Source organism: Ochotona curzoniae, unplaced genomic scaffold (assembly GCF_017591425.1).
Source record: "Ochotona curzoniae isolate NIBS_2020 unplaced genomic scaffold, NIBS_Ocur_1.0 patch35, whole genome shotgun sequence".
Classification (NCBI taxonomy): Eukaryota; Metazoa; Chordata; class Mammalia; order Lagomorpha; family Ochotonidae; genus Ochotona; species Ochotona curzoniae.
In genome coordinates this window covers 248,900-275,206 of record NW_024466917.1, presented here as the reverse complement: position 1 = coordinate 275,206, position 26,307 = coordinate 248,900, and the positions used below count along the sequence as shown (strand labels likewise).

General features: G+C 58.7%; 1 protein-coding gene across 1 annotated transcript; it reads left to right on the top strand.

Annotated features, from left to right (window-relative positions):
• The first annotated feature begins 18,180 nt into the window (after nucleotides 1–18,180).
• NR4A1 (nuclear receptor subfamily 4 group A member 1) lies at nucleotides 18,181–23,815 on the top strand. Its single transcript, XM_040996639.1, has 6 exons — nucleotides 18,181–19,227; nucleotides 19,977–20,106; nucleotides 20,364–20,515; nucleotides 20,743–20,945; nucleotides 21,077–21,255; nucleotides 23,233–23,815. The coding sequence occupies exons 1-6, from the start codon at nucleotides 18,220–18,222 to the stop codon at nucleotides 23,511–23,513; spliced, it is 1,953 nt and encodes a 650-aa protein (XP_040852573.1). The 5' UTR covers nucleotides 18,181–18,219; the 3' UTR covers nucleotides 23,514–23,815.
• The last annotated feature ends 2,492 nt before the right edge of the window (nucleotides 23,816–26,307 follow it).

Genomic DNA, 26,307 nt, shown 5'->3' with positions numbered 1-26,307 from the left:
ATTCTATTCCAAGAAGGTGATTTTATTAGGTAATGGGCATTTGAGTAGCATCAGGAGTTCAGGGTAGGGGACTGGTTGCAGAATTTGGCCCCTGGAAGGAGGTCTGAGTTGGGGTGTGGGAGAGCTGTGGGGCACATCAATCCGTGAGGGGCCAGGCCTGGGTGCTGGGCACTGAACACAGCTTAGGGCGGTCCCCACTTTGAGTCACATCTGGGAGATCTGGCACAGGACAGGGTGCTCCCCAGGGGCCTTCCTTGATGGCAGCACAGGGACATGTCCACTCCCAGCCCCACCCAGCCACGTGGCCACTGGTGGCTCCCTAAGCTGCCCCTTGGGCGTGGACAGCAGGTGGGAGAAGAACTGCTTGCAAACACCCCCCGACCATGAGGAAGCCAGGGTGGGGTGGGCCTGCTGGGCTTCCTGGCCACCGTGGTGGGCCCTGAGGTTTTCTGGCTTGCAGTGGAGCATCTTTTTAGCACCCTGATTTTATACTTATTAAAGGGGGAACCCAGTCTCGGAGGGATTAAGTGGCTTGTCTTGGATCACACAGCCCGGTGGGGAGAACTGAGTCAGCGACCTCACCTAGCAGCACCTCTGCTCCTGGCGCGCAGGGGTGCCCGCGCAGGTCGTCTTGGTCGCTGTGTGACTCCGAGCCGCCACTAGGCCTCTCTGGGCCTCACTTTTTCCACCCCCTATCTCAGGGGGGAAGCCCCGGGTAGGTTTTCTTTTTATCTCCGAGCCCCGAGGGGCCTGCCACGTCCGGAGGTGTAGGCAAGGCCTCAGAACCCTCCCTCACCTGGAAAACTGCTCCCCGCGGTCGTGCGGCGGGTTATGTAACCGCGCGTGCAGCGGGTGGTGGTGGTGGCGGCGGCTGGGGAGAAAGGGGGTGCGGCGGGGCGGGGCGCTCCGGCTATTCCGAGCGCCCCGCTATTTTTAGCGCCATTGATGAGGCTGCGTCGGCCGCCGCCGCCGGGATTCCGGAGACGTCAACGGGCGCGCGTCACGGTCCCCGCCCGCCCGCAGGGGGAGGCGCGCCGGGGCTGCGAGGGCGCACGGGCGGCCGCGGGGCGGGGGCGGGGGGCGCGGCCGGAACTGCGGGGCGGTGGGGGGCTGCCCCGGAGCGGGGGGCGCTGCGGCTTGCGGCGGCGGAACTGGTGGGACCCGTGCCACTGCGCCCCCCGGACCGCCAGGCATGGGCGTCCCTGCGGTACGGAGCAGCCCCCGGGCGGCGGGCGCGCGATCGCCGCCCGCAAGGCTGCAGAAGCCATCGGTGCCCGGCGGGCCAGGTGAGTGGGCAGTGCGGGAGGCGGCAAGGTGGGTCCCTGGGACAGGGCAGGAGCTGACCGGGGCCCCTGCGGACGCGGCGCGCCATCACCGGCAGTCCTGCTTGGAAACTGGGGCGTTAGGGGGGGAGCTGGGCTCCTGGAGGAATCTGCTGGCCCTGGGGCCGCCCCGGACGCGCCGGCCAGCGCTTTCAGTCCCCAGCTTCGCCAAGGGTGGGGTTTGGCCCGCGAGGGGCGCCGGAGGGGGCCAGGCCAGAGGAATTCCTTCCATTAACCGGCCGGCTGTGGGCCACCGGTTCCAGGAGTCCAGATGCGGGTTGCCAGGGTCCCCGGGCGGGAGGCCTCGGCGTCGCGCGGCGCAGTCTCTTGATGGGACTGAATCCGAATCCTAGACAGGAGAGGGAGTTGGAGTGCGGCGGGCAGCTGGGATTCGGACTCGGTCCCGCGTCCCCTGGGCCGTTTCCCGCCGGACAGCCTGGTTCCTGGCGGTGGCCTTTAGTGTCGCAGAAGGCGGTGATTGTGGAAGGCGTGCGAGTCCTGGAGTCGGTGGGCGCGTTGTCCCTTCCCCGCCTCCGCTATCGGTTGCGGGGGTCTGGTGGAAAGGCCGCAAAGGTGATTCCGGGAGAGTTGATGGATTTGGGTTTGGTGGGATGGCGTGCTGGACAGAGATTGGTGGGCTCACAGCTACTGCCGAAAACATGCTGATTTGGTAGGGGACTGCAGTGCGTCTCTGGAGTGGCCCCATCCCCCGCCACCCCGCCCCGAATGTGAATTGGTACCTGTGAGGACCCTGAGTTGAGGATGAGGGCACAGGACTGGCAGTATCCAGGTTCAAGGTGATGGTGACAGGGTGGTAGGATGAGCTAGCTGAAGAGGTGCACAGGTGGCTGAGGCCGGGTGAGTGAGCCCAAGGGTTCAGGCCTTGTGGCGCAGCAACCCCAGCCTGAGTCCCCCCCCCCCCCCCCCCCCCCCCCCCCCCCCCGCGTCTCCAGCCTGAGTCCGGCCCCCCCCAGCCACAGTCCCCCACCCCCCCGGGTCTCTGAGGGTGCTCCTTGGAATCTGAGGCCTTTACCACCCCCTCCCCACCCCATGCCCCTCCAGGGAGTGGGACAAAGACCCAGGCGCTAGGAATGGGAACTCTGCCCACACCTAGCTGTGTGACTGTGGGCGAGCTCTTAAAGATTCTTTCTGTTGATGGAATGATTCGATTCTTTGAAAGGTAGACCAATAGACACACATCTCCCAGCTGGAATGCCTGCAAGTCCCAACTTCCCGTAAGAGCCTGGAGCTCAGCTGCCTCGGGGCTGGCTGGGATTCCAGGCAGGGCAGCCATCCTCTGCTGCCTCCCAGCTCCCGACAAGAGGCTGGCGCACGAGCGGGGGAGCTGGGGGTAGAACTGGGCGCCGTGACGCAGGATGCGGGCATTTCGAGGGACAGCTTACCCCTACAACACCTGATGAGCTGTTGCTTATAGTGTCTTTGTTGGTAGAAGGTGTGTGGAAGAAAAGGTAGCATGTGAATGCTTGCTTACTGTGGATCTGGCACATGCTCTTCAACAAATGCTAACTGCACTGTTAAGAATAGTAATATTGGGCCTGACATGGTAGCCTAGTGGCTGAAGTCCTGGCCTTGCCTGCATCAGGATCCTATGTGGGTGGCAGTTCTAATCCCAACAGCGCCACTTCCCATCCAGCTCCCTGCTTGTGGCCTGGGAAAGCAGCAGAGGACGGCCCAAAGCCTTGGGACCCTGCACCCGTGTGGGAGACCCAGAAGAAGCTCCAGCTCCTGGCTTTGGATCGGCTCAGCTCCAGCTGTTGTGACACTTGGGAAGTGAATCAGTGGGCAGACGATCTTCCTATCTGTCTCTCCTCTCTGTGTATCTCACTTTCCAATAAAAATAATCTTAAAAAAAAAAAAAGAGAGAGAGAACAGTAACATTGACACTGGCAATATTGTCCCATTCAGAACTTGTGCTCAACAACCACCAAGGGATGGATGAGACTCTCAGCCGTGTCCTTTTGCAACAGGGAGTTTAGTGTAGGAAAGATTCAAATACACCATGCCAAGAAGCAGAGTGGGCTTGGGTAGGGGCGGTGCTGGGACTCGGAGGCTCTGACTTTAATATAGGAAGACTCTTCTGACTGGTGAATCTGTCGCATAGTGGAAGGGACAGTGCTCACCAAGTTGGATGTTTGGCCCAGCCCTGGTGCGGTTGCTGGGGTGGGGAGTCCTCCAGAATTGATGGAGCACCTACTAGTGTTGGCATCATTTAGAGACTGAATACAGTAAGCATTGAGGCGGGCACGGGCCTTATCCCAGGGCACTCCAAAGGCTTCATGGAGAAATGGGACTTGGGGACCGATGTTGTGGGGTAGCTGGTTATGCCAACGCCCGTGACACTGGTATCTCATATGAATACGGGGTTTGAGTTCCGGCTCTTCCACTTTGAATTGAGTTCGCTGCCAGTGCTCCTGCGAAAATAGCAGAGGATATCTCAAGGGCTTAGACCTACGTCCCCACGTGGGAAACCCAGATGAGGCTCTTGGCTTTGACCTGGCCCAGCCCTGGCTGCTAATGGCCATTTAGGGAAGTGAAGTAGCAGCTGGAAGATCTCTCTCTCTCTCTCTGTCCACACACACACACAACCGACTTCCAAATAAATCTTTTTTAAACATTTGCTTACTTTTATTGAAAAGTCAGATATACAGAGAGGAGGAGAGACAGAGAGGAAGATCTTCCGTCCGATGATTCACTCCCCAAGTGACTGCAACAGCCAGTGCTGTGCCGATCTGAAGCCAGGAGCCAGAAACTTCCTCCAGGTCTCCCACATGGGTGCAGGGTCCCAAAGCTTTGGGCCGTCCTCTGCTGCTTTCCCAGGCCACAAGCAGGGAGCTGGATGGGAAGCGGGGCTGCCGGGATTAGAACCGGCACCCATGTGGGATTCCGGCACGTTCAAGGTGTGGACTTCAGCCGCTAGGCCACTGCCCCGGGCCCACTTTATTATTATTATTATTTTAAGAAAAAGGAAAACAGAATTTAAAGACAAGTTTATTTGGGTGCATTTTATGTTTGAAATCCTTGCGTGGCTCTTTCATAATTACATTTTCCATAGACTTTGGGGAGACCCCTCCTGTTCTAATGAGATCGGCAGGTGACCAGCAAGTTGGTACAGATATATGCTAGTTTGGCAAGAATGGAAACAGGTGGATGTGGTGGATATAGGTTGGGGCTCATGCAGGAGGTAAAATGGCGGTGGAAACCTGAGCAGGCGGTGAGGGACGTGCAGCTGTGCACACACCCCAGTGGGGGATTGACTTCCTGGGTGGGCAGAGGCCCTGAACTGGGACAAAGACCTGGGTGCCCTGCCTGAGGGCAGTGGCTGGAGGGAGGCGGGGCCAGGCCCCCAGGCTCCGCCTCCTTTGACAGGATCACTTTCCCTTCCAGGTTTACTGGGCCCCTACTCTGCCCTGTGCCCAGCCTCAATGATTTCCTCCATCCCTCGTCTTAACCTCCTAGGGTCTGGGGCCTTGGTTTACTCATTCTCGCGTCTCCCATTCAAAGCACTTGGTGTGGCTAACAGCCAGCTCTCAACCAATGCTGGCTGTGACTGGCAGGGAGGTAAGTGACCTGGGACAGGAGATGGAGTCAGACACCTGTTCTGTTGTGCCGTGAGTCACCCGGGCCCCGCTGGGTGCTAGACGCTGGCACCTGTTCTCAGACACAGGTGGGGAAAGTCCTGGCTCCCACTGACTGTTGGGGCTGACCCTCTGCTCTCCCTCCACGCCTTCCTCCTCCACTAGGGATTGTGAAGGGGGAAGGGGAAGGTTGGAGCCCCTTTCTGGGCTCTGGGAGGATGGCGCTATCATCCTGGGCAGTCAGAGTCTGCTGGCTGGGGCTTGTTTTTAAAGATTTATTTTTTTATTATTTTTTCATTGGAAAGGCAGATATACAGAGAGGAGAGACAGAGAGGAAGATCTTCCGTCCGATGATTCACTCCCCAAGTGAGCGCAACGGGCCGATACTATGCCGATCCGGAGCCAGGAGCCTCTTCCGGGTCTCCCACACGGGTGCAGGTTCCCAAAGCTTTGGGCCGTCCTTGGCTGCTTTCCCGGGCCACAGGCAGGGAGCTGGAAGGGAAGCGGGGCTGCCGGGATTAGAACCGGCGCCCATATGGGATCCCGGGCGTGCAAAGCAAGGACCTTAACCACTTGCGCCACCGCGCCGGGCCCTGGGGCTTGTTTTATGCTTGACTTTGGGAGTGCTCCAAGCGTGCAGCTCTCCTTCTGCCCTGTGACCTTCACCTTCAACTCCCAGAGCACCAAGGGTGCTGGGAGCTCTCCAAGGGGAGAGGCTAGGTGCCACAGGCCAGAGGAGCTCCTCTCCCCCGCCCTACGGGGCCCTTCTCCTAGTCGCCTCTACCTGCCATCATGGAAACCTCAGCCCCCCCCCCCCCCCCCCCCCCCCGCCCCAGACATCTTCTCAGCCCGCAGGGGGTCGCAGAGCTTGGGAGGACAAGGCTTGGCTGGGCACTGAGAGAGGTTGGATAAAGGGAGGAAGAGGAGTGGATTCAGGGGCCCTGGGCTGGAGAGGACTTTGAAGCTCGTGGGGTCAGGGGAGCTGGGGACGTTGGGATATTTGGCGGGCATGCAGTTGCCTTTACTATGCCAGGAGAAGCAGGTGCTCGAGTGGTTTGGAATAGGGGCCAGGGCCTGGAGTTAGCTTGAAGTGTCCTCATTTAGCAATTTTTTTTAGATTTATTTATTTATTTAATTAAAGATTTATTTTTATTATTATTATTTTTATTGGAAAGGCAGATATACAGAGAGGAGAGACAGAGAGGAAGATCTTCCGTCCGATGACTCACTCCCCAAGTGAGCACAACGGCCGATGCTATGCCGATCCGGAGCCAGGAGCCTCTTCCGGGTCTCCCACGCGGGTGCAGGGTCCCAAAGCTTTGGGCCGTCCTCGACTGCTTTCCCAGGCCACAGGCAGGGAGCTGGAAGGGAAGCGGGGCTGCCGGGATAGAACCAGCGCCCATATGGGATCCCGGGCGTGCAAGGCGAGGACCTTAACCACTGCGCCACCGCGCCAGGCCCTATTTATTTATTTTTATTACAAAGTCAGATATACAGAGAGGAGGAGAGACAGAGAGGAAGATCTTCTGTCCGATGATTCACTCCCCAAGTGAGCGCAACGATCTGTGCTGAGCCGATCCAAAGCCGGGAACCCCAGGAACCCGGAACCTCTTCCAGGTCTCCCACGCGGATGCAGGGTCCCAAAGTTCTGGGCCATCCTCGACTGCTTTCCCAGGCCACAAGCAGGGAGCTGGATGGGAAGTGGGGTTGCCGGGATAGAGCCAGCACCCATGTGGGATCCTGGGGCGCATTCAAGGTGAAGACTTTAGCCACTAGGCCATGCCGCTGGGCCCTCATTTAGGAATTAAAAAAAAAAAATGTTTCTGGACCCGGCACGGCAGCCTAGTTGTTAAAGTCCTCGCCTTGCATGACCCGGGACCCCATATGGGCACCAGTTCTAATCTTGGAAGCCCCAGGATTAGATCTTCCTCTCTGTCCCGGCTCCTCTCTGTAAATCTGACTTTCCAATAAAATTAAATAAGTCTTTTAAAATATCCTTTATTTTTAGTGGAAAGGCAGAATTATATATAGAGAAAGAGATCTTCCATCTTCTGGTTCACTCCCCAAATGTCTGCAATGGCTACAGCTGAGCTGATCCAAAGCCAGGAGTCAGGAGCTTCTCCGAGGTCCCCCACGCAGGCACAGGGTCCCAAGGCTTTGGGCCGTCCCCTACTGCTTTCCCAGTCCACAAACAGGGAGCTGGATGGGAAGTGGAGCAGCCGGGACACAAACTGGCACCCATTTGGTATGTTGGTGGATGTGAGGCGAGGATTTAGCCACTGGGCCATTGTGCTGGGCCTGCGTATTAACTCATTTTACGCCCCAGGACCTCTGACTGCTAACCTTAGAGATATCAGCTCTCAGATGAAAAGTTTGTTAGATGGGAGATGAGAAGCGGGAAAAGATAACGTAGTTGCCCAAGATGTGAAACAGTGAGGTTGGAATTCAGATGTGGAGTCTGGGAGTCGCAATAGTGTATTTGGTTTTTATCCCTTTGTTTATTTAATTATTGGAGAGAGAGCGAGTGAGAGCTTCCTTCCTTCGGCTCACTCCTCCAGTGGCTGCTGTGGCTAAAGTTGGATGCTGGCTACCCAGCTCAGGTTTCCCATGTGGGTGGCAGCAACCGATGGGAGAGCCCCAGCCCTTTGGGACCTCTTGAGGCTTTACCCGGGTTGAGCTGGAGTCCCCTAAGGAAAAAGAGGGGCGTTTTGCTCTGTCCTCATAGTGGCTCCCCTCTGTGCATATCAGAGGCTGAGAGCTCAAGGACTGAGTTGCCCCTGCTGTTGCACTCGGCTCCTGGCTGAAGACCCGCAAGGGCCGACTGCCTGGGTCCAAGGCCCCCCAGTCTCTGACAGCCAAGGTGGTCCTTGGGTCAGCTGGTCCTTGGTCTCAGTCTTGTCCTTGCCCTTCCCTGGCTGTGCTGTCGCCTGGGGGGCTGGCAGGGTTCTCTGGCACTCACTCTGGCTGTCTTTTGCAGACCCCCACCAAGGACAGAGGCCAGCCCCTGCTCCTCCATGGGCCCCAGGATCTTCCTGTCCACATGAGCACTCCCCAGGACCAGGGCCCAGAGCATCCAGAAGGGTAAGTGTTATGCTATGGTCCTTTGTTCACCCCTGGACATCCTGTAGCCCCCCGGTATTGGGGTGGAGGGGCACAGGTGGGTGTGGGTGGGGTGGATGTGGTTTGGGGCAGATGGGGAAAGCCCTGCAGACTTGGTGGGGAGGTGCTGCTGGAGGCAGGACCATCTGATTTCTTGGCAAGTGGGAGTGAAGTCAAGGTGGGGCTGGGGAAGCCTTCATTCTTTGCAGGATGGACTGGCATGCTCTGGGGCCCTGGTGACATGGGCTCCCGGGACCCTCCCTATCAGCCTGTGTCTGACTAACGAGCTTCTCAGGGCTGGGATGGGAAGGTCGGGGGCGGGGACAAGCACATAGGACCCAGCAGGGAGCTGATCTGTTTTCCAAGGTGCAGACCCTATTGCACCCCAGAAGTACAGGAAGCAGAGGCCTGAGCCACCTGCTGCCTCCCTAAGGGGGGTGAGCTCCCTTCTCCCCATGGCAGGCCCTGGAGGGCTGTGGAGGCAGGGACACAGTGTCCACTATTCATTATACCTGCTTAGCCTGACAAAGACTCGAATGGGGCTGTGGCCACAGGGATCTCTCTGGCTATCTCGGCCTATTCTTCCCTTTACAGAGGTGGAAACTGAGTCACAGAGGGGGCAGGCTCTGCATTGAGGTGGCCATGGTGAACCCTACCTGGACTTTGGGTCTCCCAGGAGGAGACAGACCCCCAGAGAAGGCACAACCATGTATGTGACTGTCCAAGTGGCTTCTGCTCCGAGCCTCTCCCTGGGGACTCAGACGCTGGCACTCAAGGCATCATGGTCCCTGGTAACTGTGATAGAACCTGGAGTTCAGCCCAGGACCCTGGGCCAGGGCAGGGTGGGGTGGGGGTGGTGTGGTTTCTTCCTCCTCCTCCCCGCAGGACATCCCCAGGGCTGGCTCTGAGCCCCAAGCTCCCCAGCCTGGAGAGATCCCAGAAGCAGCAGGAGCCAGCTCACTGTCTCCCTGAGACAAGCACTGGGTCTGTCGGGGGGAGTGACTGGAAGCGGGGAGGTGGCAGGGGAAAGCCCTGCTGGGCAGTGAGGCCTCCTGTTCCGGAGCTGGGCTGAGTGTGCCCCAGGCGCTGCCACCAACAGGGAGGGCCAGGGCCAGGGATTACCATCAAGTGGGAGAGGCAGGTGTCCCTGGCCTGCCGGAGAGCCGAAGCACGTGAGCGAGCCTGCTGGCAGCGGCCAGGTGCCTCCCTCCACTGGGTGTCCTCTGCCACCCGAGCCCCGAGCCCCGAGCACCCGGCCTCCCCACGTTGGGTACACAGTAGTTCTTGGTGCGCAGCCTACCCTGGGTTTACCTGTTTTCTGGGTTGTGCTGGGTCCTGCTGGCTGCACTTGCCAAGACCACCCCAAAGGGTTACCAGCCAGGGCCCCGTGAGTCCTCAAGTCACTGGTCTTGTGACGTGGGCACCTGTCTGCCAGGCCCTGGGCACTGGCCCAGGGTCACACTCCACACCAGGGGCTCCGTCAGCTGACTATTTTGGGCTCCTGCTGACTTGGGCCAAAGTCAGGTCCCAGCCAAGAGGGCCCTGAGGCGGCTCCCCTGCCCTCCCCGGTCCCAGAGGCCGGCTCTGGTTGCTGCTATATAAACAGAGGAGGACACTCTGGTTGGCGTGGAGGCAGTTCTGCATCTCCAGCCTGTTCAGCAGGCCTGCACGGCCTCCGCTGGGGGTGACGGGCCATTCCCAGTGGTGCTTCCTGGGGCCCACCAGGACAGGTCCCCAAGCCCCTGCCCCACCCTGGCATTCCCCTCCAGAAAAGCCACCAGTGCGGAATCCAGAGGAGGAAGCCAGTAAGTCATGGCGATGGAGACATCGAGGCACGAGGGCTGGGCTGTTTGGGTTTTATTTATTCTTTTTTTTTTTCCATTGTGACCCTCATAACCAGAACCGTTCTGCCTTGGGAGGGGAGAGGTGGGAGCTTGGGCATCCGAGCGGGCAGAGCAAAGAGTGCAGCTGGCTCCCTGTTGGGTGACAGGTGGTAGGCAGAGCGAGTTTGGTGTTTGTCAAGGACCCACCTGCCCCAGGACTAGGGGTGGGGGCGCTGGGCCGGGGTCTGGCTTCCTGTCGAGCCCCCTGCTCCCCTGCCCGCCCTTGTCATCTGCCGTGTGCCAGCTACTTTGGGTGCTGAGGAGCCATGCCAGAGTGAGGGCTGGCAGCTCTGCCAAAGCAGCTTGCCACAAACACGCTGCCTGGGCCCCGGGCCAGGGGCTTTGGCCTGCAAGGAGCAAGTGGCAGCTCCTCACGCGGGCAGCCCCTGTCCCCTCCTCCTTGGTTCTCCAACAAAAAAATTTAAAAAAAAAATTTTTTTTCCCCTTTCTGAATGTGAGTCTCTAAGTGAATCCAGAGCCAGTGACTAAAAATACTTTAACAATAGGAAAGTACATCAGCCTTTCCGGCTGGGACGTGTTATCAGAGTGGTTTTTTTTTTTTAAAATTCTGGAATTTTGAAATTTTGCCTGTGGAGCACAGTGGAGAGCCGGGCAGGAGAAGAGGCAGGGGAATGGGTGGGCGGCCAGAAGAGTTGTGCAGGGTGGAGGCAGACCCTGAAGGGAGCCAGGACCTGGACAGACAGGGCGAGGGCGGGAGGGGTGCCCCGGGGGTGAGGGACTTGGTGGGGTCTACCTCCTCTTGTGGGGGTCTGAGTTCACTTCCCTGTGCTGTGTGTGGGTTTTCTCTGGCCTCCTGAGCGGGAGTGCATGGGCAGCAAAGTCACAGGACCCCTGTAGCTGACCTTCTCAGTTTTAGCCAGCTGCTATTGAGTATGAATTGAGTGCTTGCTGTATACCAAGTCTGGAATTTTCCCAGTTCTGGGTGGGGCCACATCCCTGGCTACGCTCTCATTTCCTCTCCCTGTGCCCTGGGCGGGAAGGGGCAGCGCTGTGGTTGCTACTAATTTCTGGCTTTTTCTCTCTCTCTCTGTTTATTTGAAAAGCAGAGTTACAGAGAGAGATTTTTCCACCTGCTGGTTCACTCCCCGAGTGGCTGCAGTGGCTGAAGATGGGCCAGGCTGGGGCCAGGAGCTTCCTTCAGGTCTGCTACAAAGGTGCAGGGGCCCGTGACCTTGGGTCCTCAGCAGCCTCTGCGGCCTTCCCCGGGCATGTTAGCACAGAGCTGCATCCAAGGCGGAGCAGCCAGGCCTCAAACTGGTGCTTACATGGGATGCTGGTGCCACAGGTGTTGGCTTAACTCGCTATGCCACAACGCCATGTTCCCTGTGGATGCTGAGCCACTTTCAGACCTTGTGAAGGGGAGATGGCAAGGGATTGGTCCCCAGGGTTCCTGGCTCCTGGTCAGAGATGCGTCTTGCATCTTATGCCCCTTGAAAGTGAAGAGGGCAGCAGTGCAGTGGCTTACCTGCCCACATCCTTGGGGTTCCGTTCTCTAGAACATAACCCGTTGATGTGGTCACGGCAGCGCCTAGGGAAGGGCCAACAGCCTGGGACCTGACCCTTTATTTAACCTTGGGTCCCAAGAGCTGCCCATGGGAAGGCCCCTGGGCCAGCAGGCAGGGCGTCCCTGCCCACAACACAAATCCCCCTGCCCTCTGCCAGGACAGGAAGAGGAAGTGGCCAGGTGGGAGGGGGCGGGGCTGGCACTAGGCCCTGGGGGCTGAGAGGGGAAGCTCCCAGGGACAACCTTGCTTGCTCTGCCTACCACGTGAGTAGGGCTGGAGGCCTGTGGGTGGGGATAGTTTTGGTGAAAGTAGGGTGAGGTCCTGTGCTCTCCTCAGCTGGGGCGGGCCAGACCACTGGGCAGCGGTGTTATTTTTCTTCCCCCCCAGTCCCACACCTGCATGCCGCCCCCCTTCCCCGGCTGATGAATGGTTGCAAACACTGGCTGCTCACCTGGGGCCTACCCTGAGCTGCCTGCTGCTGAGGATAAAGAGCTCTGTGCTGGGGCCAGCACAGTGGCTCATCTGGTTAATCCTCTACCTGCCAGTGCCAGCATACCATATGGGTGTCGGTTTGTGTCCCGACTGCTCCACTTCCTATTCAGCTCTGTGCTTATGGCCTGGGAAAGCAGCAGAGGATGCCTCAAAGTCTTAGGACCCTCATGGGAGACACAGAAGAAACTTCTGGCTCCTCCTGGCTGTGGATGGGCTCAGCTCTGACTGTTGTGGCTCTCTGGGGAGTGAACCAGCAAGTGGAAGATCTTTACCTCTAAATCTGCCTTTCCCAATAAGTTAAAATTTAAAACAAAAACAAAGAACTTTGTGCCGAGGTGCACTGTGTACATATTAGTGTGTGTTTGTGCACACCTGGTCTTGGGGTACCCTTACAAGGATCTGGACCCATGTAGCCAGAAGTCACGGTATAGGGCTCAGAGTCAAGGGAGGGTCCTGGCATGAAATTGGGGATTGGGGGACCCTCTGTTTGCACATTTGTGAAACACAACTTGTGATCCCTTGCTGGGGTTTGGGGGGTGTTCTGGGAAACATCCACCTAAAAGGGGCTTCATCCCTGGGGCCTGAATCCCGTTCAGCACCCTTCCTCTGCCTGGCCCCGCCCCACCCTCTAGCAGAAGGTGACTCATTACCAGCTCTGGGTAGGGCAGCAGGGAGCTGAAGCCTTGGTTCTGCATACAGAGAGGAGGAGTGGTGGGTATGTGTGGGAGGGAGGTGAAGCAGCACGTGCAAAAGTGGGTGGCAGGAGGGTGGTCACGCAGGGACCTCATGGGCTGACATGGTCTTGTCCCCAGCATGCTATCTGTCCCCTCTCCTGTCCTCCTGCTGCCACAGCCTTGCCTGACCTGCAGGACCCCCGTAAGCATTTGCCCTTCCCGCCTAGAGCTGTTCACTCTGACCTTATTCTTGAAGTCTGGACTTAGGGGATCCATTGAGGGGGTGTCTCTGTCCAGTCTAGGACGAGTTTTTCTTTTTCTTTCTTTCTTCTTTTTTTTTTTTTTTTTTACTGTAGGTCCCTGCCAAGTTGACATGGTCCCCCAGGTTCCACCTGAGCAGGAATGCACCCCTGCACAGCCCCCTCCCACCCCCCCGGGAGCAGAGGGTACCCCTACCAGGCCTGGGATGGCCAAACCCCTTTAGCCGTCTTTCTTCCATCCGGCTGAAGCCAGGTGCAGCACCAGGGGGTCCCTGCCTGGGTGGCTGTGTCCCACAGTGACTTTGCCTTTCCCTCCTGTTCATCCCAGTTTTTCTGTTCAGAGTGAACCTGGCCAGTGCCTCTGCAGTTCCTCCTCCTCTTTTCCTCCCCTCCTGGATCCACAACCTGCAGCAGCTCTGAGAGGTGGGCCTGGGCTGCAGGTACAGACCCGGAAGTGCCCAGCCAAGATGCTGGAGACTGGACAGCTCCTTACCTAGCTCAGTCCCCTGCCCAATGCCTGCTCTAGGCCACTCATTGCCAGTGCTGGGCAGTATGGGAATGAGGAGGATGCCAGGGCACGGGCAGGCTGAGCTGCAGTGTGGTTGTGCTGGAGGGGGCAGAACCCAACTTGGCTGGTGTCTTACCATGGCTTTGCTTAGTAGGGTACTTGGGCCCATTACCCAGCTTGTGGGATCCTTGAACCTGAATCATCTGCAACATGGGAGGGTTAGGGACTAGGATGTTTCAAGCCTGTTTATCTTCTTCTTCCTCTTTTTTTTTTTAAGGTTTATTTATTTTTGTTGGAAAGTCAGATATATAGAGAGGAGGAGAGTCAGAAAGATCCTTGCATTGGTTCACTCCCCAAGTGGCCGCAATGGCCAGAGTTGAGCCAATCTCAAGCCAAGAGCCTGGAGCCTCTACCAGGTCTCTCACGCGGGTGCAGGGTCCCAAGTCTTTGGGCCGCCTCTATTGCTTTCCCAGGCCACAGCAGGGATTTGGATGGGAAGTGGGACCTCCGGGATACGAACTGGTGCCCACATGAGATCTTGGTGCTTGCAAGGCAAGGATTTAGCCACTGAGCCATCGCAGGGGACCCCAAAACATCGGGTATGCTGCATGCTGGGGTGGGGAGTGTGGACAGGCAAGGTCTGACCAGATCTCTGAAGGGAATGGGGAGGGACTGTAAAAACAGATCAGGAGCTGAGCACTTGGATGAACCACGTTGGTGGAGCCGACACAAGTGTTGTTCCCAAAGCAAATTCCAGGAACACATGGCAAGCTGTATGTGGAGCTGAATGAGGGTGGTAGGCAAGGGGGGCCAGGGAAGAGAAGCACCTTGGAGTGCATGAAGCAGGGCAGGAGGCATGTGGGATCTGTGTGTTGATGCAAGAAAAGGGGTATGTATTTGAAGTGCTCAGAGGGGGCGGAGCCAGGGCTGTGGGTGTAGGGTTCCTGGGAAGCCGAATCTCGGTTGGGTTACAGGCTGGAGGTTTAGTGGCTGGGATGAGCCCTTCCTGCTGCTGAGAGCTAAGGCTGGAGGGTGATAGCCAGAGCAGGGAAAGGGGCACCCGGTGACCCCAACCCTGGGCACACGTGCTCTCCCCGCCTGGGCTGGAAAGCCTGGGAGGACAGACCCCTCCCTCCTAGATCTTGGGGGAATGGAAGAGGGTAAGGGGCGTGTGAAAAGAATGCGAGCCTAGCTCCTGTCCCTGTGCGCCACCGCCACCTCACTGGGTGACCTTGAACAAGTGCCGCGATTTCTCTCAGTCTGTTTGTTTATAAAAGTAGGGGAGAACTGGCATGGGTTTAGAAACGGTCATCATCGCTCAGGCTCCTGGAATTTCAGGTCCTAAAATTCCGTGATTGCCCACCTAGGACGCGCTCCCTCCTTTTAAGGGGGATTGGGGGAGAAGCTGGAGAGGCTCCAGGTTCAGCGAGCAGCGCAGGAGCCAGAGGCCCAGACTGCTTCCGGCAAACCCCTGCCCTCGGAAAGAAACTTTGTGGGGAGACTGGGGGTGGGAAGAAGCCTGGGGGTAGGTGGTGTTGCCCCCGTGTCTCGACCGATACCTTGCAGGGCGGGGGGGGGGGCCGGGGAGGAGGAAAGCGGGTCAGGTGCACAAGCAGCGCCTAGGGCGGAGGTGGGGGTGCAGGGGCCCGCCCTGCAGGTCTAGTAACGGCCCCGGGGCGACACCCCAAGCCTCCGGGGAGGGCCTGGGAGGGTGCAGAGGCGGGGCCGGGCGTCCAGGGATCCGGAGGCACCAGTCGCGGTAGCAGCAGCGGGACGGCGAGAAGATCCTTGCAGGGGAAGCCCTGCGGCCGCGGCTCGAGAGCGCCCTCCCCTCGCGCGCTTGGCCCTCCGGTGGTGGCCGGGTTATTTCGGACTTAGGGCGCCCCCCGACCCGGTTCTGGATCCGGCCGGTGGGGAGCCTGGTGGGCCCGGGAGCTGCTATTTTTAGCCGGGCGCGAGGAGCCTATTTTTAGATCAAACAATCCGCGCTCCCTGCGTCAATGGAACCCCGCGTGCGTCACGCGCACAGACATTCCAGGCCCCCCCCTCGCCCCGCCTCCTCGGGCTCCCCGGTCCTGCGCCTCCCCCTGGCCGCCTCCCGCCGGAACCGCGCCGCCCCCCGCGCCCTTGTATGGCCAAAGCTTGCCGGGCCGCGTGCGTCAGTGGCGCCCCCGCCCCTCCCCGTGCGTCACGGAGCGCTTAAGAGGAGGGTCCGGCGCTCCCGGGGAGCCCCAGTGGCAGAGCCTACCAAAGTTGGGGGAGCGTGCGGAACGGATTGCAGGAGCACACGCGGGGAACCAGAGCTGCGATTCGGGCGGCTGGTCCGGGACAGGGCGAGCCGAGGGCGAGCTGGAGCCGGTCGGGTAGGTGCCTTCCGCGGTTAGCATGCATCTGTGTTGAAGGGCTGGTGCACGGGAGCGATGGGGGTACGCGCGGGCAGGAAGGCCCCGAGGGGGTTAGTTGTTGCAGCCGGCTGAAAACCTCCATGTGCCTGGAATCTACGGGTGCTAGAGGTGCCAGTACAGAACGTGCACGGTGGAAGCCACAGGCTTTGGACTCGCCCCCCGCCCCCGAGAGTGGGGGACTTGACCCCAGTGGACACATGGTACTCTCCACTGGGTACAGATGGGGGATCTCAGTAGAGGAGGGGATGCACAGCTTGGGTGCTGCTGGGATCCGCAGGTTCCAGCCAGTACTATATTTCCAGAGGTCTCTTTCCTCCTAACCTGTCAGAGCTACTCCTCCTGGTTCAGCTTTTTTCTTAGCCACTTAGTTAGACAGCACTCCCCACCCCTGTGTGAGGAGGTCTCTGTTAACGTGGGGATATGGGTAGTTTGGTGACTGGGCAGTGCAAGGTGCTCAGGGACAGGGGCAAGGTGTCTGCAAACACAAGAAGGATTGTTTCAGCTGTGGCTTGGAGTGTGTGTTTATGAGAGAGAGAAATGCTTGTTCTGGCGGATCCTGCGTGGAAGTTGCCAGCACTGGAGTTTTGGTGTGGTGTTCCCTAGTGGACCCTGCCCCTTTTCTGGCCCTACTTGCTGATTGCCCCCAGTTTCCAGTAGCCCCTGTTGGGTCTTAAAAGCTAGGGTGCAGTCTGAGGCTTGTCCAGTGTAAGCAGGTGCAAATCACCTTGTTGCCAGGACCTGCCTGAAGCCGGATTCTCTCTATTCCAGCGTTCAACCCCACCTCTTCCTCCTCCCTGTGGGACTACCTTCCCCCACCCTCCCCTCCCTGAGGCTAACATGTAAGTCCATATCTTGTGTTCAGTACCTGCGTGAAGGGGTGTGTGTTGTGTGTGTGTGTGTGTGTGGAGGGGGGAGTTGATTGGTGGGGGTTGATCCGGATGTGGGTAGTGCCAAGGGAGAAACAGGATTTGAATAAGGCTGGAATGAACGCCCAGTTCTGCCTGGCTGCCCAGCCTTTCCTCCTCCACCCCCAACCCATCCCTGCCCAGGCTGTCCCTGGGGCGGGCAGACGTGGCCACTCTTATCTCTGGCAGGTGCTGTAGTTCTGGGCACAGGTGTCACTGGATGGGTGGAGCTTGAACTTTGAGGGGCTCTGAGGTCCCCAGTCGGTTTTCTGAGTGTCAGGCTGGGATAGAGCAGGCCCGGGGGGCCCCTTGGAGGTTGAAGGGGGGCGAGGATCAGGCCAGCCTTGCTGGGCTGGTGGCCAGGGCAGTGGAGTGGTGACGGCCTTTGTCCTCGTCGCTGTCCCCTTGGTTTTGGTACTTTCTGCGCTGGCTCCATTTCCCCTCTCAACTCTAGTTCCCTGCCTTGGCGAGGGCAGAGGTGGGCACATCCCCAGCATGGAGGTGCAGATGGAGAGTGTCCTGGAGTTTCCAGGGAGGTGCTTGGTGACCACTCAATGATTTCAAGGTTCCCCTGAGTGATGCCATGTCTGCCGCTCGGGCTCCATGGGGTTGGGGGCCGGGTGGTCCCCTTTGCCTGGCCGCTGGATTCTTTAGGGCACAGAGCTGCCTTCGAACTCTTTGTCTCCCCTCCCCCCGGGTCCTGTACCTCAAGTCTCCCACTGTATCCACATTAACAGATCTCTCAGCACAATAGCAAGAGTAACAGAGAAACTTCTCAGAGGGACCCAACCTTGCTCCTGGGCCTGGCAGTGGAGGAGGGGCTGAGTCTCCTCCCGCTGCCCCCGCCTTGTGCCCCCTCCTGCTAGGATATGGCCTTTAAAAGTGTTTTGCCGGGTTACTTGATCCCTTGGGGAAGCTGGGCGCTCTTCCTCTCAGCCTCTGAGAGCATCCCAGGCAATGCCAGGCGTGTGCCCAGCCCCAGATGGCAGGCCTGGGGGGGTGTGCGTGGGCTGTGCCGCCTGGCCTCGGTATGCAGGCTGGGGCTGGGACGAGTCCCGTGCATTGCTGCCTGGGGCCCCTTCTAGATGGGGTGAACCATACCTCCAGTTCCTCTTCCATTTCTAGAATGTGCCATTGTTCAGCCCTGGGAAGCTGTGGGGTGGGGGTTCTGCCATGGTTGGATGTGCCTGGGAATATGCCCAAGGAAGTATCTGGTTGGAGGCACAGCATATCTGCACCACCCCCCACCCTTGGCGTGGGGTGTTGGGGCTGGGCTGAGACTTTGTAAGGTTGACTGTCCCACCCAGCCTTCTCCCAGCCCGCACCCACGCCTTCCCTGCTTGAGGAGGGGCAGGGGGCCTGAAGAACACAGCTTCTCCCTGTTCCCGCAGAGAAGTGCTGGCTGTGTGCCTTGCCTGGGGTTCCCAGGCCGGCTGGGTGTGGCTGGGCTGCCCACAGATCCCACTCTGGCTAGGGATGGGGTGGGGCGTCGGGGGATGCTGGGTGCTGTAACCCTTGTGCCTCAGTGTCCCTTCATTGGGCCGCAAAAATGGCTGGCTACCCTGGGCTGAGCCCTGGAGCCCAAGCTTTGTTCACTGATTCTTCATCCCCTGCCCCTCTAACCTCTGCAGATATGCCCTGTATCCAAGCCCAATATGGGACAGCGGCGCCAAGCCCAGGACCACGTGACCATCTGGCAGGAGACCCCCTGACCCCCGAGTTCACCAAGCCCGCCATGGACCTGGCCAGCCCTGAGGCGGCCCCAGCCGCCCCCACTGCCCTGCCAAGCTTTAGCACTTTCATGGACGGCTACGCGGGAGAATTTGACACCTTCCTCTACCAGCTGCCGGCGACGGCCCAGCCTTGCTCCTCTGCCTCCTCGTCCTCCTCCTCCTCCTCTTCGGCCTCCTCCACCTCCTCGTCTTCAGCCACCTCCCCCGCCTCTGCTTCCTTCAAGTTCGAGGACTTCCACGTGTACGGTTGCTACCCCGGCGCGCTGAGCGGCCCCCTGGACGAGACCCTGTCCTCCAGTGGCTCTGACTACTATGGCAGTCCCTGCTCGGCACCGTCACCATCCACCCCTAGTTTCCAGCCCCCCCAGCTCTCTCCCTGGGACAGCTCCTTCGGCCACTTCTCCCCTAGCCAGACTTACGATGGCCTGCGGGCATGGACAGAGCAGCTGCCCAAGGCGTCGGGGTCTCACTCCGTTGCCCCGCCGCTGCCGACAGCACCGGCCTTCTTCTCCTTCAGCCCCCCGGCTGGCTCCAGCCCCAGCCCCAGCCTGGCCCAGAGCTCCCTGAAGCTGTTTCCATCATCCCAGGCCACCCCCCAGCTCCGAGAGGGGGATAGTTATTCCATGACGGGGGCTTTCCCAGGCCTGGCACCCACCTCCCCGCACCTTGACAGCTCGGGGATGCTCGATGTGTCTGCAACTTCAGCCAAGGCCCGGAGTGGGGCCTCCGGAGGCAGTGAGGGCCGCTGCGCGGTGTGTGGGGACAACGCCTCCTGCCAGCATTATGGTGTCCGCACCTGTGAAGGCTGCAAGGGCTTCTTCAAGGTACTTGGTTGCCCCGGGCTAGGCTTCCTAGAGCAGGAGAGGCTGGTGGCTCAGCAGTGGTGGTGGTGGGGGAGGTGTTTACTCCCAGCTCAGCCTGCCGGAGGACCCCCTTCCTGGTGGCCTGGTGCCTAAGGGGCCACAGAGAGCTGGCGGGAGGGAAGGAGGGAGGTAGTCCAGGAGGGGGCATCTGAGTGGCTGGCCTCTGACTTGCCCCTTGCTGGCCCTGCTCTCCAGCAAGGGCCTCGTGGGATGGGGTGCCCCAGGCGCTCGTGGTCCTGGCATGAGATCAAAGAATCTGGGTAGAGAGGATTTGGTTCGTGAGGGCTGGGGGTGGACCCAGGAACAAGCTGTGTTTGTGTCCCCCAGTGCTGGGGGCCTGCTCAGCTTCCGGTCTCCACCTCCAACCCCAGCCCCACGGCCTCTCCTTGGTGCCCTCTGGGGAAAGGACAGACAGACACAAGCGCATTAAGAAGGTGCAGGTGTCAAGACTGTAGGGTCCCCATCTCCTGTCCTAGGGGGTCTTCCTCTTAAGACAGAAGTCTCAAGCACCCCGTCTCTTAAGATTTTTTCCCCACTCCCCACCCCCACCCGTCCATCTCTTCCCTTCCTTGCCACCCAAATGTTAGAAAAATAGCGACGAACAGAGGGCGCTTTTGTCTGCCATGGCAGCAGGATCTGGATGGGTCCCCTCCCCTGGGCTCCCCCCCACTCTGACAGCCTGTTCCGTGTTGTCCCCCTCCCCCACCCAGCGCACAGTGCAGAAAAACGCCAAGTACATCTGCTTGGCGAACAAGGACTGCCCTGTGGACAAGAGGCGGCGGAACCGCTGCCAGTTCTGCCGCTTCCAGAAGTGCCTGGCTGTGGGCATGGTGAAGGAAGGTGGGTGTCTGGGCCACAGTCCAGTGCGGCCAGGGGCAGGGTGGAGTCCCCAGGCAGGCCTGTGTGTGCTAGGATGCCCACTGTGGGGCCGTGGGGCTGGACCCCCGGAGGTCCGGTGGGAGGCAGCCTGGATCGTGTGGGTAGTGATGGTGGAGGTGGGATGGGGCGGTGGTCCTTGGGGTTGGGGAGGGGTCGTCTTGGCAGTGTGAGGAGCACAACCTCTCCCCTCCCCTTATCCCTGGTCTGTTTCTCCACAGTTGTCCGGACGGACAGCCTGAAAGGACGGCGGGGCCGGCTGCCTTCGAAACCCAAGCACCCACCAGATGCCACTCCTGCCAATCTCCTTACTGCGCTGGTGCGGGCGCACCTGGACTCAGGGCCCAGCACAGCCAAGCTGGACTATTCCAAGGTGAGGCGGGCAGGTGCAGTGCCTTGGTGCCGTTCGTGAGAGGCCGGCTCTGGGTGGACAAGCTGGGAAAGGGGGATTGGGAGTCAGCTGGGTTGATGAGAGAGAAGTGAGCATGCCTTTGGGTGGCCAGCCCCAACCCTACCTGGTGGATCCGTGAGAGCTGGGCCTGATCTTGGATCAGGCGTCCCCAACTTGGGACACTGACTCCTGGGGGACTGTTCACCCAGTTCCAGGAGCCGGTGCTGCCCCGCTTTGGGAAGGAGGACGCTGGGGATGTGCAGCAGTTCTACGACCTGCTCTCCGCGTCCCTGGAGGTCATCCGCAAGTGGGCTGAGAAGATCCCTGGCTTTGCCGAGCTGTCGCCGGGCGACCAGGACCTGCTGCTAGAGTCGGCCTTCCTGGAGCTCTTCAGCCTCCGCCTGGCCTACCGGTGAGCTGCTGGCCGCCAGCTCCCGGGCCCCCTTCCCCTGCTGGCCCTGTCTTGGGCCCTTGGGACATCTCCCCTCCCCCAGCGAGCCCTGACCAGTCCTTCTCTGTTCTGCATTTCCTGCCGCTTGCCAGGTCTAAGCCGGGCGAAGGGAAGCTCATCTTCTGCTCCGGCCTGGTGCTGCACCGGCTGCAGTGTGCCCGTGGCTTCGGCGACTGGATCGACAGCATCCTGGCCTTCTCGAGGTCCCTGCACGGCCTTGTGGTCGATGTCCCTGCCTTTGCCTGCCTCTCTGCTCTTGTGCTTACCAACGGTGAGCGCTCAGCACCAGGCTGGGTCCCAGGAGGTGGCTGGCATTTGGGGGTCCTGGAGCCTCTGGTCTACAGGAGCAGGACCTGGATTCCTGGCTGCTTGGGGAGTGTTGGGGGCTCACCAGCTGCTTCCAGCTCCGAAGCCTAAGCCAGCCTGCAGGTGGCACGTGGCTGGCCTAGGGTTTTAGTGTTGTGAGTAGCCGGCACCTTGGCCAGCTCCTCGTCCCCTCCACCACCCCAGGGTCCTTCCTTGTACCTCTGTGTTAGTTCCAGCCGCCCCCAGAGGTTGCCACTGTAGTGGCTTCAGGCCGCACAGATGAGCCCTGCATGTTGGGGCTCCAAGTGACACATTGCAGTTGCTCAGGGCAGACTCGGGGTTCTGTGTAGGGGTTTCCGGTCTCTGCTCCTTCAGGTACTGGAGTCCACCTTCCCCTCCCCTGGCCTTTCTTTGACATATATGTTACATGGGGCCCAGTCATGTAGAACAAAATTGGAGGTACTCTGGGCTGGAGAGAGGGCGCAGGGAATTCTGTAGGCTCTCCTGGAAGGTGTCAGCTTGAGGTACGGGTGGGGAGTGTCGAGCCCCTGGACCATACAGAACCCCTGAATCCATTTGGTCTGGCCCTGCCAAAGCAACTGCATTTAGGACTCAAACTTCAATAAGTGTGTAGCAGGCTCATTTATTTATTAAAAATTTTTTTTTTTACTGTGACTTACTTGAAAGGCAGTTACAGAGAGTGAGACAGTGAGAGATGCTTGCACCTGCAGGTTCACTCCCCAAGTGGTCACAAGGGCCAGGCCAGGGTGGGCGAGGACTGGGCCAGGGACTCCACCTGGGTTTCCCTTATGGGCATCAGGGGCCTGAGCACTTGGCCATCTTCTGCCTGTCCAATATAGGAGCAGGGAGCTGCATGGGAAGCAGGGTAGCTGCGACTCAAGCTGGCATTCATATGGGATACCCACCTCTACTGCATCTCAGGATCATTTTTTTTTTATAAGATTTATTTATTTTTATTGAAAAGTAAGATATACCAAGAGGAGAGACAGAGAGGAAGATCTTCCATCTGATGGTTCACTCCCCAAGTGACCACAACTGCTGGAGCTGAGCCAATCTGAAGCCAGGAGCTTCTTCTGGGTCTCCCATGCGGGTGCAGGGTCCCAAGGCTTTGGGCTATCCTCAACTGCTTTCCCAGGCCACAGCAGGGAGCTGGATGGGAAGTGGGGCCACCGGGATTAAAACTGCAACCATATGGGATCCCGACGTGTTCAAGGGAAGGACTTTGGTCGTTACACTGTGACTCCGGGCCCTAGGCTCATTGTTTTTTCCAAGTTGTATCATGGGCCCGGCGGCGTGGCCTAACGGCTAAAGTCCTCGCCTTGAACGCGCCGGGATCCCATATGGGCACCGGTTCTAATCCCGGCAGCTCCACTTCCCATCCAGCTCCCTGCCTGTGGCATGGGAAAGCAGTTGAGGACGGCCCAAGGCTTTGGGACCCTGCACCCGTATGGCATACCCCGAAGAAGTTCCTGGATCCTGGCTTCGGATCAGCATAGCATTGGCTGTTGCACTCACTTGGGGAGTGAATCATTGGACGGAAGATCTTCTTCTCTGTCTCTCCTCCTCTCTGTATATCTGACTTTCCAATAAATAAATAAATCTTTAAAAAACAAAACAAAACAAAAATCTTGTATCATCCATGAATGGTATCCTAAACTCCCAAGTGGCTCCTGATCTCTGCTCTACAGCTTCTCAGAACAGTCTAGAAGAAAAGCTCTGAGCCTAGCCAGAAAGTCAGGCGCAGGGCTTTACAGTTTTTGTGTGTGATCCTGGGTGTGTCTTGTAAGCTGTCCTGGCTTCAGTTCCTCATTGGAAAAGTGAGCCTGAGTAGGCTTCCTGCCTCAGACCCCCTGAGTCGGGGCTGCAGTGAGGGTGTGTCTGGGGTCCCTGCGGGTGACTGATTCTGTCCTTTCCCTTGCAGAGCGACATGGGCTGCAGGAGCCCTGGCGGGTGGAGGAGCTGCAGAACCGCATCCTCAGCTGCCTGAAGGAGCACCTGGAGGCGGTGACGGGGGAGCCCCAGCCGGCCGTGACGGGGGAGCCCCAGCCGGCCAGCCGTCTGTCCCGTCTTCTGGGCAAACTGCCTGAGCTGCGAACCATGGGTAAACAGGGCCTACAGCGCATCTTCTACCTCAAGCTGGAGGACCTGGTGCCCCCTCCGCCCATCGTGGACAAGATCTTAATGGACACGCTGCCCTTCTGACCACAGCGCCAGGACCTGCATGCACACGCACAAGCGTGTGCTGCTCGGACACCACCCCACGTGCCTTTAGTCCACGGACCCCCGCTCCCTCTCTGCTGAACCTGTGGGAGCCTGGGCTCGAGCTGCAGGCTGGCCCACCTCCTCACGCACTCCAGAGGCTGCGCAGGGGAGCTCAAGCCCTCGGGAGGGGCATGCTTTCACGGGGGCAACCCCGCTATCTGTCTTACCCCTGCTCTGGCCTTTGTGGTGTTTTTTTTTTTTTTTTTTGTAAGATAAACCGTTTTTAACACACACCGCTGTGCTGTAAATAAGCCAGATGCTGCTGTAAATACAGGAAGGAAGAGGTTGAGGTGGGAGTGGGGGTTGGGAGGGAAGGAACAGGGGCAGCCTTCTGTGTATGCTCCCTCCCTCCCTGCCCTCTTTCCATGTGTACATAGACTATCATTTGAGAGAGAAGCCAAATGAAAAATTATGACATTTATACTTGTGTATTTTTCTTGGATTTGTAGTATGTGACTTTTCTGATTAATATATTTAATATATTGATTAAAAAATAGACCTGTAGCTGGAATTGGGGCTGTGTTTTCCTCTGAACCCTCCCTCTGCCCCCCTCTTCCCACCGGCCATACCCCCATCACCCCACAAGACACTGAGGTGAGCCTGGACAGATCTTGGGTGCTGCCAACTGCTTGGGTACTCATTGTGCAGGGAACTGGCATGCTGAGTGCCTCGGCTTCATTTCCAGCACATACGGAGCCCCCGGGTCACAGACGAGGGCCTGGCTCTTGGCTAACCAAGAGGCTGCTGAATCAGCCACCTGCCGGCTTCAGGACTCACCTGCAGTCGGTAACTTTTGAGTCTCGGTTTCTACTTCCGTCAAGCAGGAAGAGGAAGAGACTGGGTCTGGTAAGAGCTTTGCTCAGGACGAGCGGTGTATGCAGGGCTGAGGCACGGAAGCTCTGCGAGTGGTTTCTGTTTTCCCATTGCCATTAGCAGTGTTCTTCCTCAACCCCCACCCCCCGCTGCCCCAGACACAGGGGCCAGGCAGCTGCTGCCCCAGATTTCTGTGGGGGAAGAGACTGTTCCAAGAGCTCTTACTTGTCCGGGTGATTCCACACAGGTCCTGTAAACCCCCAGATTCATCCATCAGTCATCAGCTAGGTTAAAACGCAGACCTGGGTCTGGTATGATGGTTTAATCGGCTGATCTCCCTTTGTAAGCACCAGGATCCCATAGGATGACAGATCATGAACCGGATGCTCCACTTCCCATGCAGCTCCCCTGCTTGAGGCCTGGGAAAGTAGCAAAGGATGACCCAAAGCCTTGGGACCCTGCACCCGCATGGGAGACCTGGAAGAAGCTCCTGGCTCCTGGCTTCAGATAGGCTCAGCTCCACTTCGACTGTTGCGGCCTCTTGGAGAGTGAGCCAGCAGGTGAAAGATCTTTGTCTCTCCTCCACTCTGTATATCTGCCTTTCCAATGAAAAGTACACCTTAAAATAACAAACAAACAAACTAACTAAAATACCTACTCACAGGCTCCAGCACCTGTAGCTCAGACTCACTGGGGCCCAACAACCTGTGTTGTTAGCAAGTATCTGGATGCTTATCATAATGTTGGCCGGGGGTCTCTCCAACACTCCGAGACATTAGTATTAAGTGGCCCTAGCCTTGGGCCCAAAGTCCGGAACCATTCTCGTGCCCAGTGCCTGCCTGGCCACAGCCACTGTCACCTTCCTGGGGACCTGGCTAGAGTCCTAAAGGCAGTGCCCTAGCACTGTTCCTCGCTATCTTTGGCTCCAGGTACTGACTTAGGAGCCCGCATCCTCTGCTAGCTGGGAAGGGTAAGCAGAGACCTTCCCCAGGGCTCCAGCCACAGCCTGCTGCCTCACCCCCACCAACTACACACCTTCACATGGTTACAGGACCATGGATTCACCCTAGGCATCCTAAAGGAAACTGGGGTGGCTGGAGTGGAGAGGCCATGACCCTGACTTTGTGACTTCCGTCTGGGTGGTGCTTTGAGTTCCCAAGCCAGTGCCCCTGTAGACTCCTGGGCATGTGACCCTGGCATGCCACGGGGCCCCTTATTGGCAGCGCCATCTTCCCAGCCCGCCTCTGGCACCATGCCCCTGTTCCTCTCTGAGCCTCGGTTCCCCCATCTGGTGGGGCCGTGAGTCTGGTGGAGCTTGCTGCGAACTCTCCTTCTCCCTATGGTTAGAGGATGTCCCTCTCTTTAGCTCTTTCTCCCTGTGGACCAAAGCCACACCCAGGCAGGTGCGAGTACTGGGCCGAGCCGCATGGCTGCAGAGTCTAGATCCAGATGTCAAGGTCCAGAGTGAAGGTGACACCCATGGTGACCCTGGGCAAGGTCCCAGATGTCTACCACCATGTCTGCAGGCAACAAGGCAGGGGGGGAAGAGTGAGTACTCTGGAGCTGGGCAGCACGCATTTGCTTTTCGCTTCCACCCTTGTGAGCCAGGCACTTTCAGGCACGTGAGTTAACCTTTCTGGACTCTATGTGTTCATCTTAAAAGGGAGGAAAACCACTGTGCCCACTCTGTGATTGAGTCTATGTCAAATGTTTCAAACGTGCCTGCCATGAGCAGGGGCACCCTGGGAATCCCAGCCGTAGCTTCGAGAAAGGCAGTGACTTGTCCGAAGCCACTTGACCCATAAGCAGCTGAGCAAGGCATGCCATGTGACTTAGGTGCAGGGGCTCCTGCCTGGCACTGGTCGGAAGGCAAAGTCCCATTGCTGGGCATTCCCTCCCAGGGCTCCTGGTCTTTGGGGCC

Excerpts from the sequence above, each read along its gene's own strand:
- NR4A1 (XM_040996639.1), top strand. The coding sequence starts at position 18,220 with ATGGCTGGCTACCCTGGGCTGAGCCCTGGAGCCCAAGCTTTGTTCACT. Across the intron at positions 20,516-20,742 it reads CCAAGCTGGACTATTCCAAG|TTCCAGGAGCCGGTGCTGCC; the intron begins GTGAGGCGGGCA and ends CTGTTCACCCAG. Across the intron at positions 21,256-23,232 it reads TGCTCTTGTGCTTACCAACG|AGCGACATGGGCTGCAGGAG; the intron begins GTGAGCGCTCAG and ends TTTCCCTTGCAG.